Here is a 13,519-nt window from a genome sequence, read left to right as displayed (position 1 = left end):
AGCCATCCTAAGTGTTTATTGTCACCTTTTTATTTTTCTGGAGATGGAGTCTTGCTCTGTTGCCTAGGTTGGCCCGATCTCAGCTCACTGCAACCTCCGCCTCTTGGGTTCAAGCGATTCTCCTGCCTCAGCCTCCTGAGTAGCTGGGATTACAGGTGCGAGCTACCATGTCTGGCTAATCTTTGTATTTTTAGTGGAGACCAGATTTCACCATGTTGGTCAGGCTGCTCTCAAACTTCTGACCTCAGGTGATCCATCTGCCTCAGCCTCCCAAAGTGCTGGGATTACAGGCGTGAGCCACTGCGCGTGGCCCATGTTTTCTCACTTTTAATATAAACAAGAACAAGAACAAATCTTCCTCTGCTCTGCACGGCGGTACAGCATGGCGACTGAGTGGCCCACAGTTCATGGGTTTGAATCCTGGCTCTGCGATCTTGTGCAGGTCACTTAACGTCTCTGTGCCTCAGTTTCCACAGCTGTAAAATGAGGTTAATAATAGTGCCTGCGTCCCAAGGGCTGTTATAAAGATTAAAGAATAGCTGTGGAACACTCAGCATAGAGCCCCAGGAAATGAGAGGTCAGTGCTTGCTGAGTAAACATAGGGAGCTCAGTTTAATTACAGGTGGCCTTGGCACTCAGCCTCCAGGCCAGGAAAAGCCCAGGGCACAAGACTCATTTCGAGGGCCAGCGCCACTGCCCAGCTCTGTCTGAGGGAGATGGGCCATGGAGGCGGTGAAAAGGCCCTGGCGTCACACACACAGGAACCCCAGGGAAGACAACCCTAATGAGTAACCCTAATGAGCGGTCGCTGGTGGAAGGCAGTCCCCTTGGGTGGGGATAGGCCGAGGATCTTTGGGTAAGAAGTCATCAGTGAATTATAGCAATACGAGAAAGGAAATTAAAAATAAAATAAGGCCAGGTGTGGTGGCTCACACCTGTAATCCCAGCACTTTGGGAGGCCGAGGCAGGAGGCTCACTTGGGGCCAGGAGTTCGAGACCAGCCTGGCCAACATGGTGAAGCCCCGTCTATACCAAAAATACAAAAATTAGCTTGACGTGGTGGCAGGCACCTGTAATCCCAGCTACTCAGGAGGCTAAGGTGGGAGAATCACTTGAACCCGGGAGGTGGAGGTTGCAGTGAGCTGAGATCATGCCACTGCACTCCAGCCCGGGCAACAGAGTTAGACTCTGTCTCAAAGAAACTCAAAAGGCTGGGCGTGGTGGCTCACGCCTGTAATACCAGCACTTTGGGAGGCTGAGGCAGGAGGATCACCTGAGGGCAAGAGTTCAAGACCAGCCTGGCCAACATGGTGAACCCCCGTCTATACCAAAAATACAAAAATTAGCTGGACGTGGTGGTGGGCCCCTATATTCCCAGCTACTTGGGAGGCTGAGGAAGGGGAATCGCTTGAACCCAGAGACCTCACCACTGCACTCCAGCGTGGGCGATAGAATGAGACCCTGCCTACCTTAAAAGAAAAAATTTAAATTAAAAAAAAGATAATTAAAAAAGAAAAAGCCATCAGCAAAGACCGAAGTGTGACATAAATACATCATCTCCACACAAGTCCCACAACTCAAACTCAGGTGGGTCACTTGGGGGAAAAATGAGGCTTTTCCAGTCCAGAGGGGCCACCCCCACCCACCTTGAGAAAAGAAAAATAGCTCAGATCAGTCTGAACTATGCGAAATGTATCAGGCCCAGGGAGACTGTACAGGGAATAGGGGACTTTGGTCACACACCTCCTCCACCCATGCCCGAGGCAGTGGTTCCTGCCCAGCTGCCCTCCCCATTAGCTTCTTGTTCCCGGAATTTGTGATATAATAGCCAATCAATACCTCCTGTTATCTTTTTTTCAGATCCAGACCTGCAGATACCTTATCCTATTTTAATGTAAATTCTTGGTTAACAATTTAGGAACTCTCTCTTCTTTGGTCCTTAAAAATCCACTTGCAGGCCGGGCGCGGTGGCTCAAGCCTGTAATCCCAGCACTTTGGGAGGCCGAGACGGGCGGATCACGAGGTCAGGAGATCGAGACCATCCTGGCTAACCCAGTGAAACCCCGTCTCTACTAAAAAATACAAAAAACTAGCCGGGCGCAGTGGCGGGCGCCTGTAGTCCCAACTACTCGGGAGGCTGAGGCAGGAGAATGGCGTGAACCCGGGAGGCGGAGCTTGCAGTGAGCTGAGATCCGGCCACTGCACTCCAGCCTGGGCGGCAGAGCGAGACTCCGTCTCAAAAAAAAAAAAAAAAAAAAAAAAAAAAAAAAAAAAAAAAAAATCCACTTGCAGACTGGGTGTGGTGGCTCACGCCTGTAATCCCAGCACTTTGGGAGGCCGAGGCAGGCAGATTGCCTGAGGTCAGGGGTTTGAGACCAGCCTGGCCAACATGGCGAAATCCCGTCTCTACTAAAAATATAAACATTAGCCGGGCATGGTGGCGCGTGCCTGTAACACCAGCTATTGGGGGGCTGAGGAAGAAGGATCGCTTGAACCTGGGAGGTGGAGGTTGTAGTGAGCAGAGATTGTGCCACTGCACTCTAGCCTGGGCAACAGCGCGAGACTCCATCTCAAAAAAAAAAAAAAAATAGCTGGGCAAGGTGGCTAGGGCCTGTAGTCCCAGCTACTAGGGAGGCTGTGGCAGGAGGATCACTCAAGGCTGGGAGCCCAAGAAACTGATGCTGCAGTGAGCCATGATCACACTGCACTCCAGACTGAGTGACAGAGTGAGACCCTGTCTCACAAAGAAAAAAGTCCACTTGTAATTACAGCTAGTCAAAGGGTTTATTCGGAGCAACTCGAATCCACACTCCCGGGTGGCCATCCTCAAGCTTTAGGCTTCAATAAACTCTGTACTTAATCATATTTTCTGAATCTCATTATTTAAGGCTGACACCCTTTCCAGCTGGCAACCTTGTTTCCAAGCCCAACTTCCTCCATCTATAAAATGGGGATGTTTCAGCCTCCCTCCAGGGTCCCTGTGACAGTTCCATGGAAGGACTTGCTCATGGGGGATCTTCACGGGGCTTGGCCCAGGTGAGCAGAGCAGTGGCGGTCAGCCTCCTGTTGCAGGCCAGATCTGGCTGTGGCGCATGTTTGCTTTGGCCCACAGAGTGTTATTTCAGATGGGAAGTAGCGGCCCACACAGAAAGGCCTGGAGATTGCTGTCTAAAGCACCAGACAGAAGTCCGGATACGTGGCTCCTGGGAGCAACAGCTGACTGGGGCTGAGGAAGGACAACCCCCCTCCCACAGGGCACTCCCTTCCGGCTCTACTCAAAATACAAAAATTAACCGGGTGTGGTGACACACACCTGTAATCCCAGCTACTCGGGAAGGTTGAGGCAGAGTTATCACCCAGGTGCTGCGACTTATCACCCGCCTGGCCCCCAGAGACACTGAGGTTGGAATCAGGGTTGTTAAGGGCTCTGGCCCTTTCCTAGTTGGGCAAGCAGGGAAGGCCACTCAATGAGGGTCAAGGAAAGCCATTTGGGCCTGTGTGAACTGCAGAGACAGCAAAGTAGGCTGGGGCCTAGGAGGTTAGCTTCCTCTTTGCGGTAAGTGGGAGCCGTTGAGGGTTCTTCAAATGGAGAATGACTTTGCTTCTTCCAAAGAGGTCTGAGGGGAAGGTGGTGGGCTGAGCAGAAATAGATGACCAGACAGCAAAATGACACAAAAAAGGTGGCAGTGAAAAGAACAAGAGGTTAAGACTGAGACTGAGCGTTGGGGAGGAAGATAACAGGTCTTAGGATTTATTTTTTTGAGACAGAGTCTTTCTCGCTCTATCACCCAGGCCAGAGTGCAGTGGCGCCATCTTGGCTCACTGCAACCTCTGCCTCCCGGGTTCAAGCAATTCTGCCTCAACCTCCTGAGTAGCTGGGATTACAGGTGTGTGTCACCACACTCGGTTAATTTTTGTATTTTGAGTAGAGACGGGGTTTCACCATCTTGGCCAGGCTGGCCTTGAACTCCTGACCTCAGGTGATCCGCCCACTTTAGCCTCCCAAAGTGCTGGGATTACAGGCGTGAGCCACTGTGCCTCACCAGGATTTAAAATTTTAAAATGGAAGGGATTTGGTAGTAGGGAGAGAAGGAGGGATCAGGAAAAGGCAGAACCTGGAAGAATCTGGCCATTCTTTCACATCTTATAGGTCAAATCCAAAAAACTAATAGTTACTCAACAAACAGATCCTGGGTGCTAGAGGGTCTGCCCTCTCCAGCCCCGAGGTTTGTCTGTGTTATCCCCTACTGTATCCCCAGCACCTACAACAGGGCCTAGCATATAGTAGGTGCTCAATAAACACTGCCAAGTGAATGAATGGCATCTGAGCACTACTGGCTTTGGAGGATTAAAACAAAAAAACCACTTTAGGCTGGGGGCGATGGCTCATGCCTGTAATCCCAGAACTTTGGGAAATCAAGGTGGGTGGATCACTTGAGGCCAGGAGTTCGAGACCAGCCTGGCCGACATGGTGAAACCCTGTCTCTATTAAATATACAAAAATTAGCTGCATGCCTGTAATTCCAGCTATTTTAGGGAGAGTCGTTTGAACTCAGGAGGTGGAGGTTGCTGTGAGCCGAGAATGGGCCACTGCACTCCAGCCTGGGTGACAGAGTGAGGACAAACCCACCACTTTTAACTTCTTGTGGGGCACACTCCTCGGAGGGTTCTTTTACCCCCAGATACTCCACCTCAGCTGCCACCTCCTCTCCCCTCCCTGGCTGGCTGCTCTTCCGCTCTTTCGCCCTTTTATGTTTTCTGTCTGCATAGTGCTTCTCACCATCTCACACACTAGATATGTCACATCCTCCTGGAAACCGACTGCCAGTGCCATGAGGGCAGGGATCTTCTGTCTGTTTTGCTCACACCTGTACCCTCAGCATCTACAAGAGAGATTGGTACCTAGTAGATGTTCAATATTTGCTGAATGAATGAATGAACCAAGCTCTAAAATCCCATTGCTGCCAGGTGCAATGGCTCACGCCTGTAATCCCAGCACTTTGGGAGGCCCAGGCAGGCAGATCACCTGAGGTCAGGAGTTTGAGAACAGCCTGACCAACATGGTGAAACTAAAATACAAAAAATCTACTAAAAATACAAAACTTAGCCGGGCATGGTGGCGGGTCCCCGTAATCCCAGCTATTCGGGAGGCTGAGGCAGGAGAATCACTTGAACCTAGCAGGCAGAGGCTGTATTGAGCTGAGATTATAGCACTGCACTCCAGCCTGGGGGACAGAGGGAGATTCTGTCTCAAAAAAAAAAAAAAAAAAAAAAAGGGCCAGGCGCGGTGACTCATGCCTGTAATCCCAGCACTTTGGGAGGTCAAGGCGGGCGGATCACAAGGTCAGGAGGGCTAACACGGTGCAATCCCATCTCTATTAAAAATACAAAAATTAGCCGGGCAAGGTGGCGGGCACCTATAGTCCCAGCTACTCGGGAGGCTGAGGCAGGAGAATGGTGTGAACCTGGGAGGCAGAGCTTGCAGTGAGCCGAGATCGCGCCACTGTACTCCAGCCTAGGCGACAGAGCGAGACTCTGTATCAAAAAAAAAAAAATCCTATTGCTGTAAGTTCCCCATTCTGAGTTTCTAATTCCAAATGAATGAACAGGATAGTTCAGGCCCTGTGGGGTTAACAGTCCTTTTTTTTTTTTTTTTGAGATAGGATCTCACTCCGTTGCTCAGGGTGGAGTGCAGTGGTGTGATCTCAGCGTGCTGCATGCAGCCTCAACCTCCTGGGCTCAAGCAATCCTCCCACGTAGCCTTCGGAGTAGTTGGGACTACAGGCGGGCACCACCATACTTGACTAATTAAACAAAAATCTATTTTGTAGAAAGGGGGTTTCACTGTTTGTTGCCCAGGCTGTTCTCAAACTCCTGGACTCAAGCAATTCCTCTTGCCTTGGCTTCCCAAAGTGCTTGGATTACAGGCGTGAGCCACCGCGTCCTGCCTACAGTCCATTTTTAAGGCATTTTCACCTCTTTCTCTCTCACACAAAATGGACTTGTGATAGATCACAAGCAATCTATCAGGAAACCCTGACACCTCCTTTTTTTGAAATTTATCTATTTAGACCACCTCTGACGCCTCCCCAGTCCCTGCCCTGGTCTAATCCACTGCCACTTCCCACCTGGAGGACTGCAGTTGTCCTTGTGGTCTGTTCCTATGCACAGCCAGAGGGATCCCACTAGAAACTGCAGCAGAACACGCCCTCCTCTGCACAGAGCCCTCAGGAAACAAGCTCAAGTCTTTTCTGTGTTTTTTCTTTTCTTTTTTTTTTTTTTTTTTTTGAGACAGAGTGTTGCTCTGTCTGCGTCTCCTGCCTTAGCCTCCTAAGTAGCTGGGATTACAGGTGCCCGCTACCATGTCTCAAAAAAAAAAAAAAAAAAAGAAAGAAAGAAAAAACCCTACAGGCCGGGTGCAGTGGCTCACCTGAGCTCAGGAGACCAGCCTGGGCAACACAATAAAAGCCCGTCTCTACTAAAAATACAAAAATTAGCTGGGCAGTGTGACACCAACCTGTAATCCCAACTACTTGGGAGGCTGAGGCACGAGAATCGCTTGAACCCGGGAGGCGGAGGTTGCAGTGAGCTGAGATGGTGTCACTGTACCAGCTTGGATGACAGAGTGAGACAGTGAGACACTTGCCAGCTTGGGCAACAGAGTGAGACTCTCGTCTCAAAGAAAAAAAAAAAAAAGAGAAAGAGCCCTCAGTGGGGCAGGGGTCTGGGGGAAGAGGCGCCAGGATCAGGGCAGGGGCTATGGGGATGGAGGAGGGCTAGACTGGAAACACTCAGAACTTGGAATGGGAGAGCGGGACCAGCGGTGAGGGTGACAGGGAGAAGCTGGGAGGGTAGGGACTTGGAGGCTGACAGGCTGTAGAGGTAAGGGGGACAGGGGTGAGGGCCGTTGCCCAGACGCTCTGTGTGTCAGGTGGGGGCAAGGGAGATACAGCCAGGAGGATGGCCGGCCTGGAGTGAGCCCCCACCGTCCAGCACACTGCTAGGCAGGGGCTGTGCCGTGAACTTGGCCAGGACATGGCCAGCACCATAGCTGGGGGACTGTGGTCATGGGAACACCAGCCTCCCTCAGTGTCACTGGGCAAGCCAGACTGGTGACAGCTTCATGAGGTGTGAGCTGGGTCCCCAGATACACTTCCTCTCCCTGTGGACTGCACCTGCAGGCTTCCTGTGGTGGCAGAGTGGAGGCTGTCCAGGGCGTGGTGTGAGCCATGGGAGAACTATGGGGACAGACACAGCTTGAGACCCCGAGATCCATAGGTGGGTAGGCCAAGGCAGCGAGGAGGGTGCAGAGTGACTTATGGAACCCTGGAGGAGAGGCTGGGGGCTTGGACTCCTGGGCCTGAGAAAGGAGGGGGCTGGGCGCCTGGATTCCTGGGTCTGAGGGAGGAGGAGCTAGAGGCCTAGACTCCTGGGTCTGAGGGAGGAGGGGACTGAAGCTGGACCCCTGGGTCTGAGGGAGGAGAGATGGTGGCCTGGACTCCTGGGTCTCAGGGAGGAGGGGCTGGGGCCTAGACTCCTGGGTCTGAGGGAGGAGGGATGGTGGCCTGGACTCCTGGGTCTGAGGGAGGAGGGATGGGGGCCTGGACTCCTGGGTCGGAGGGAGGAGGGGCTGGGGGCCTGGACTCCTGGGTCTGAGGGAGGAGGGATGCAGGCCTGGACTCCTGGGTCTGAGGGAGGAGGGATGGGGGCCTGGACTCCTGGGTCTGCGAGAGGAGGGGCTGGGACCTGGGCTCCTGGGTCTGAGGGAGGCGGGGCCTGAGGCTGGACACCTGGGTCTATGGGAGGAGAAGTTGGGCTCTTGGACTCCTGCGTGGCTGGCTCCCCAGGGCCTGGCTTCCCCCACAGATCTATAAAGCACAGCGACCCACCTTCCTATGGCAAGGCGCGTTGGGACTAGAGCAGACCCTTGAAGGCCAGAGGCTTTGAGTACTGGCCTCAGCTGCTGCCTCAGCTACCTTGTTAGTTAATTAATTGCATTAATCACAGTGCCCACCCCCCACAGCGGAAATCCGGGAGCTGGTTTGGGGGGTGAGCAGCGGCTGTAGCAGCCAGGATGTAGGGCTGTCTGCGCCTGGATTTCTGCAGCTGCCCCCTGGCCTCTAATCTGTGTGTTTTGTTTTGTTTTTTGAGATAGGATCTTGCTTTGTTGCCCAGGGTGGAGTACAGTGGTGTGATCTCAGCTCACTGCAGCTTCAACCTTCCTGGCTCATGCGGATCCTCCCACTTCAGCCTTCCAAGTAGCTGGGACTATAGGCGCACACCATCACCTTTGGCTAATTTTTAAACTTTTTGCAGAGACAGAATTTCGCCATGTTGCCCAGGCTGGTCTTGAACTCCTGAGCTCAAGTGATCCACCTGCCTGGGCTTCCTAGAGTGCTGGGATTACAGGCGCAAGCCACCGTGCCCGGCTTCTTGAAAGTCTTTTAATGGTCTCCCTGCTGTCTCTTATCTGTGTCTTCCAGGGTCTCTTCTATCTCTGTGTCTGCCACCGCGCCCGGCCCTTGAAAGTCTTTTAATGGTCTCCCTGCTGTCTCTTAGCGTCTCTTATCTGTGTCTTCCAGGGTCTCTTCTATCTCTCTCTGTGTCTAGTTCTTAGGGTCCCTGTCCCTCTGTGTCTCGAATTCCCAGGGTCTCTCTTGGGATCTCTGTTACTGTTTTCTCTTTTGAGACAGCATCTTGCTCTGTGGCCCAGGCTGGAATGCAGTAGTGCAATCAGGGCTCACTGCAGCCTTGAACTCGGTTCAGGGATTCTCCTGCGTCAGCCTCCCAAAGTGCTGGAATTACTGGTATGAGCCACTGTGCCTGGCCTCTGTCACTCTTAGAGTCTCCCAGAGTCTCTGGTCTCCGCTCTGTGCCTCTCATATTCTCTGTCTCTTTGTAATGGCTTTATTAAGACATTATTCCCATACTATACAATCTACCCATTTAAAGTGTACAGTTCAGTGGCTTTTGTATATTCAGAGTTGGCCATCCAACACTCGAGCAATTATAGAACATTTTCATTAGCCCAAGAAGATACCCCGTCCCCCTTAGTCACTCTCTTCCTCTTTCCTCTGTATGTCTGACATTTCTGGTCTCTTTCTCTGTCTGGGTCTCCCTATCTCTGGAACCTGGCTCTCTGCCTTGATTCCTGGGGCTCTCCTCTCCCAAGACTTCTGGTCTACGTCTCTAAGAGTGTCTGTTTCTGTCTCTGACCGTGGGGTCTCCCTGCCTCCGGGGTCTCCAGTGCCCTGTCTCCCCACACCTTCTCACAGCCTGGCCCATCTCGCTGGGCCCCCACTTCTCCTCCCCTTCCTGCTCCATTTGTCAGCATTGCTGGGACATTAAAAATGTAACAGCATCCCAGGCAGGGGCGGGGGAGCTGGCCCATGTGCCCAGCTCCTTGTCCCCAGCTCCCTGTCCCTCCTGTGTTCATCACTCCCTGTGGCCCCCACATATCGCTGGCCTTGAGGCCCCCTGTACACTGACCTCCCTGGGTCACGGCACCTCTGCTCTTCCACAGCTGGAGTCTTTGGGGCTCCCTGCCTGTCACCAAACCCCTTTCCTTTTGTTGTCCCTGCCTTCATCTGGTATCTATGTCTATCTCCCTTCCCCCACCCTCCTCTGTCCCAGTCCCATTCCAGTGTCTTTCCGCCTCATCCTGTGATGGTATTTCACCTCCCCTCCATCCTCCGGTTCCATTCCTAGATGTGTCTCTGACCCCATTCCTAAATCTGTGTCTGACCGCTTCCCTCTACTGGCCTCTGTCACCATCCTTGTAGCTCCAGCCTCTCTATATACCCACCCCCCCACTTCTCTGCCCAGTCCCCCTTCCCTAATGAGAGGAGACAGCCAGGCTGCTGTCCCTCTGCTCCCCTCCCCCTCCACTACATGGGGCTGCCTGGCGGACATGGACACATGGATGGGCAGGGAAGGAAGCTGGGGGAGGGGAGCCGGCCCAGCTGGGGGCCCAGGTGGTGCACCCACATTCCTTGAGGAGGCCAAGCGGTGAAGGCAGTGCAGCTAGAGAGGTATACAGAGAAGGATGGAGAGGAGAGAGAGAGATGGAGGGGAAGAGAGAAAGAGCTTGGAGAGGGATGGAGAAAGAGAGGGTGAGAAACGAAGAGAGATGAAGAGGGGGAAAGAAAGTGAGGGAATGAGGAAAACAGCGAGGAGGAGGGGAGAGAGAGATTTGGAGTGAGCACGTGCCAGTCAGCCAGCCAGCAGACCACAGAGGCGAAGGATGGGGGGGGTGGTCAGGAAAAGGGTGGATAGCTCCTTCCCCAGGTGCTAAGAGCTTTCACAGGGAATCAGTGGGGCCTTGGAGCCTTCCGGATGGTCCAAAGGGAACGGATTGTTATCTCAGTTTTTTTTACCAGGGAGGAAATGGAAACTCAGAGGCACTTCCTGGAGCCCACCCAGTGAGGGGCTCTGAAGAACCGGAGCCGGGCTTCCCCGGGACCTGCTGTGAGACCTTGAGAAGCCAGCTTGCCTTTGCTGAGCCTGTTTCCTCATCTGTAAGATGGAAACAGAAACAGGACCTGTCTCCCAGGGCAAGCTGGAGCCTTCCCTGAGATCATGCACCAAGCCAACAGTAGGTTCAGGGTCTGGTGGGTTCGGAGAATTCACCCAGAGGTGCCAGTTCTGATCTTACCTCTCTATTTCTGCCTGAAGGGAGAGGCAGGGGATTGACGGGGAGTCCCCAGCTCTGGGTCAAAGCTGGGAGGCCAGTGAGAGCCATCCTGGGGGAAATGAGGCCAGAGAGGTGGCCGGGGTTCCCCCAAGATCCCCCTGAGCTCTTTTTTTTTTTTTTTTTTTTTTTTGAGACGGAGTCTCGCTCTGTCGCCCAGGCTGGAGTGCAGTGGCCTGATCTCAGCTCACTGCAAGCTCCGCCTCCCGGGTTCACGCCATTCTCCTGCCTCAGCCTCCCAAATAGCTGGGACTACAGGCGCCCGCCACCTCGCCCAGCTAGTTTTTTGTATTTCTTAATAGAGACCGGGTTTCACCGTGTTAGCCAGGATGGTTTCGATCTCCTGACCTCGTGATCCGCCCGTCTCGGCCTCCCAAAGTGCTGGGATTACAGGCTTGAGCCACCGCGCCCGGCCCCCCCTGAGCTCTTTTCTGCGCAAACCCTCGGGAAAGTCTAGCATCCCAGAGTTTGTCGCTGGGAATACACAGCCGGGTCACCTGCAAGGGGCGGGGCCAGTGCCTCTTTCAAGGGTTCCCTCCCAGCCCCTCCCTCCCCAGGGGGGCCGCTCTCCTCCCCTAATGGGGTGGATGGAAGGACGCCAGGGGGTCCAAGGCATCCCAGTGGGAGGGAGGGGGGGGATAAGGGCGGCGGCTCCACTCGTCCACCTCCTGCTACGGCTCTGAGGACAAAGGCGCCACCAGAAGATAAATAAGGTCCCGAAACCGGGAGTCCGGAACACGGAGCCAGGAGCGCCCGCCCCGCCCCTCCCTGGCTCGGCGAGAGTGAAACCAGGAAAACTTCCCCGGCGACGTCTCCGTCGCCCCCGACCATTCACAGGGAAAGGGAGGGGGCTCGCAGCCTCTGGGACTCGGGGCCTCCCGTTCTATCCGGGACTCAGGCGACTGAGACTCCAGCCTCAAGACAGAGCCTTCGACCCTTGATCATATCTGGAGCCCAAGAGACGGGAACCGCAGCTCGCACTTCTATTTGGATCTCAGAAGACGTTCCTCTGCCCACAATTAAGTCTGAAGCTCACGAGATCGAGTCTCCTGTCCCCCCAGTTCTGCCGGGAACCCAGAAAACGAAGCCCCCTGCCCACAATTGAATCCAGAATCTACAAGTTTGATCCTCTCTCGCCCCCAGTTTTACCTATATCCCAGTTAGACGTAGCGCCTAGCCTCCATTCTACCAGGGACCCAGAAGACGGAGCCCCTGGCCCCTGATTTTTCTGGAGTCCACGGAGTCAGAGCCCCCAACTCCCTGAGGTTTGGGGTTGGAGCTCCGAGCTCAGGCCCTTCCCACTAAGTCGCTAGAACTCTTATCCTTCGCCCTCCAAGGGACCCGAATCAGGTCCCCTTGTCCTCAGTTCTCTCCGGGCCTCAGACGCCCAAGCCGGGAAGAAGGAAAAATGGGGGAGGGGGTGGTCTCGCCTCTTCCTCCAGACCCTACTGCGGGAGGTGGGGGGAACATTCCCCACATTCCTGAGACGGGTAGAGGAGATAGAGACCCAGATCCGGGTGAACTGCTCGGCGCGGGGTGGGGAGGGGGCGCCAGGCCTTCCTCGGATTTAACTCTTTCGGCGCGGGAATCCGAGAAAGGGGGAGGGGGACAGACAAGCCGGCGTAGGATGGGCAGTTGGATTAAGAAGGATGGGGGTGGTGGTGAGAGAGATGCAGAGAGGAGGGGTCAGAGTCTCCTCGAGAGAATCGGACATGTAGGGGGTCGGAGTCGGGGGGGCCAGCCAGGAAGGGGACACGGGAGAGGGGGCTCGGGGAGCCGGGGGTGGGCGGGGAAGGTGCTCGGCTTCCCCAATTCGGAAGGTAAGGGAGGAGGGGGTCCGCGCGGGGGCAGGGGGCCGTCCGCTCGTCTCACCGGTTTTCCGGAGCAGCAGCAGCAGCAGCGGCCACAGCAGCGGCGTCGGCGGCGATCTCGACGGCAGGAGGGCAACGGCCCGGGCCATGGAGGGCCCGGGAGGGGACTGGGCCCGGCCGGAGGCCCGCAGGCCACTCTGTGGGGGCCGATAGGCTGGGCGGGCGAGTAGGTGCCTGTGGGGCTCCGGCTCCGGGCCGGTTCCCGCCGCGCTCTAGCCTCCCTGTTCTGCTCTCCCGGCCCAGCTCTCCCGCCCGGCTCGGCACCCCCGGCCCCTCGCTCAGCTCCGGCGGTTCGAACCCGCTGACGTCACAGGATCTACCCGCTGCTCCCCCGAGCCGAATCGACCCCGGCTCCGGCCCCGCCCCCTCCTGGCGTTCTGACCCGCCCCCTGGATTCCACGCCTGTTCCTCCACGGGATTCCATTCTCGCTCCTCCCCAGGATTCTAAGGTCGCCCCTGCCACAGAATTCTGTCTCTGTCTGCTCCCAGCGATAAGCCACGCCCCCTAAGGTCTAGCCACGCCCCCTCTGCTCCGGAGTAGGTCCCGCGCCCCGCCCCCTGCCCCCAGCCTGCAGGCCGCCTCGCCAAGGTCTTGCCACGCCCCCTTAGGACCTTCCAGCCGACTCCGCCCCCGCGAAGCCCCGCCCCCACCAGCCCCGCCCCTCGCCCTAGCCTTAGTTCGCCCGGTCTCTTAGCTCAGTCCGTCCTGGCCTCAGTTCTGACCACAGTTCCAATCTTGCCCTTTCTTGCCTGCCCGGGTCCTCTCACCACAGTTGCCTGACGCATGTGGGGCCTTACGGTCCTGACCCCACCACGTCCTGGTTGTGCGACCTCCCCGCAGGTCGCGCCCATCGCTCTGAGCCTGTCTCCCGTACCCTCGTGCGTTTCTAATCTTTGCCCTGAACTCTAGGTGTCGCTGCACTCGTTTCTTTCTGGATTTCTCTGTCTCTCTTAGGTG

The 13,519-nt window shown here is 55.2% G+C and overlaps 1 protein-coding gene across 2 annotated transcripts in view; it reads right to left on the bottom strand.

The window, feature by feature from the left end:
- LOC105478519 (nectin cell adhesion molecule 2) overlaps positions 1-12,922 on the bottom strand; it is a 43,391-nt gene extending 30,469 nt beyond the window's left edge. For both annotated transcript variants that reach the window (XM_071087116.1, XM_071087117.1), the window contains exon 1: positions 12,563-12,922. In XM_071087116.1, the coding sequence (XP_070943217.1) occupies positions 12,563-12,650 (88 nt within the window). In that variant the 5' untranslated portion in view covers positions 12,651-12,922. The remainder of the gene's footprint in view (positions 1-12,562) is intronic.
- Between the last annotated feature and the right edge of the window lie 597 nt (positions 12,923-13,519).

Source organism: Macaca nemestrina, chromosome 20 (assembly GCF_043159975.1).
Source record: "Macaca nemestrina isolate mMacNem1 chromosome 20, mMacNem.hap1, whole genome shotgun sequence".
NCBI classification, from domain to species: Eukaryota; Metazoa; Chordata; class Mammalia; order Primates; family Cercopithecidae; genus Macaca; species Macaca nemestrina.
The sequence above is the reverse complement of the archived record's forward strand: the minus strand, read 5'-3'. Positions and strand labels throughout refer to the sequence as shown.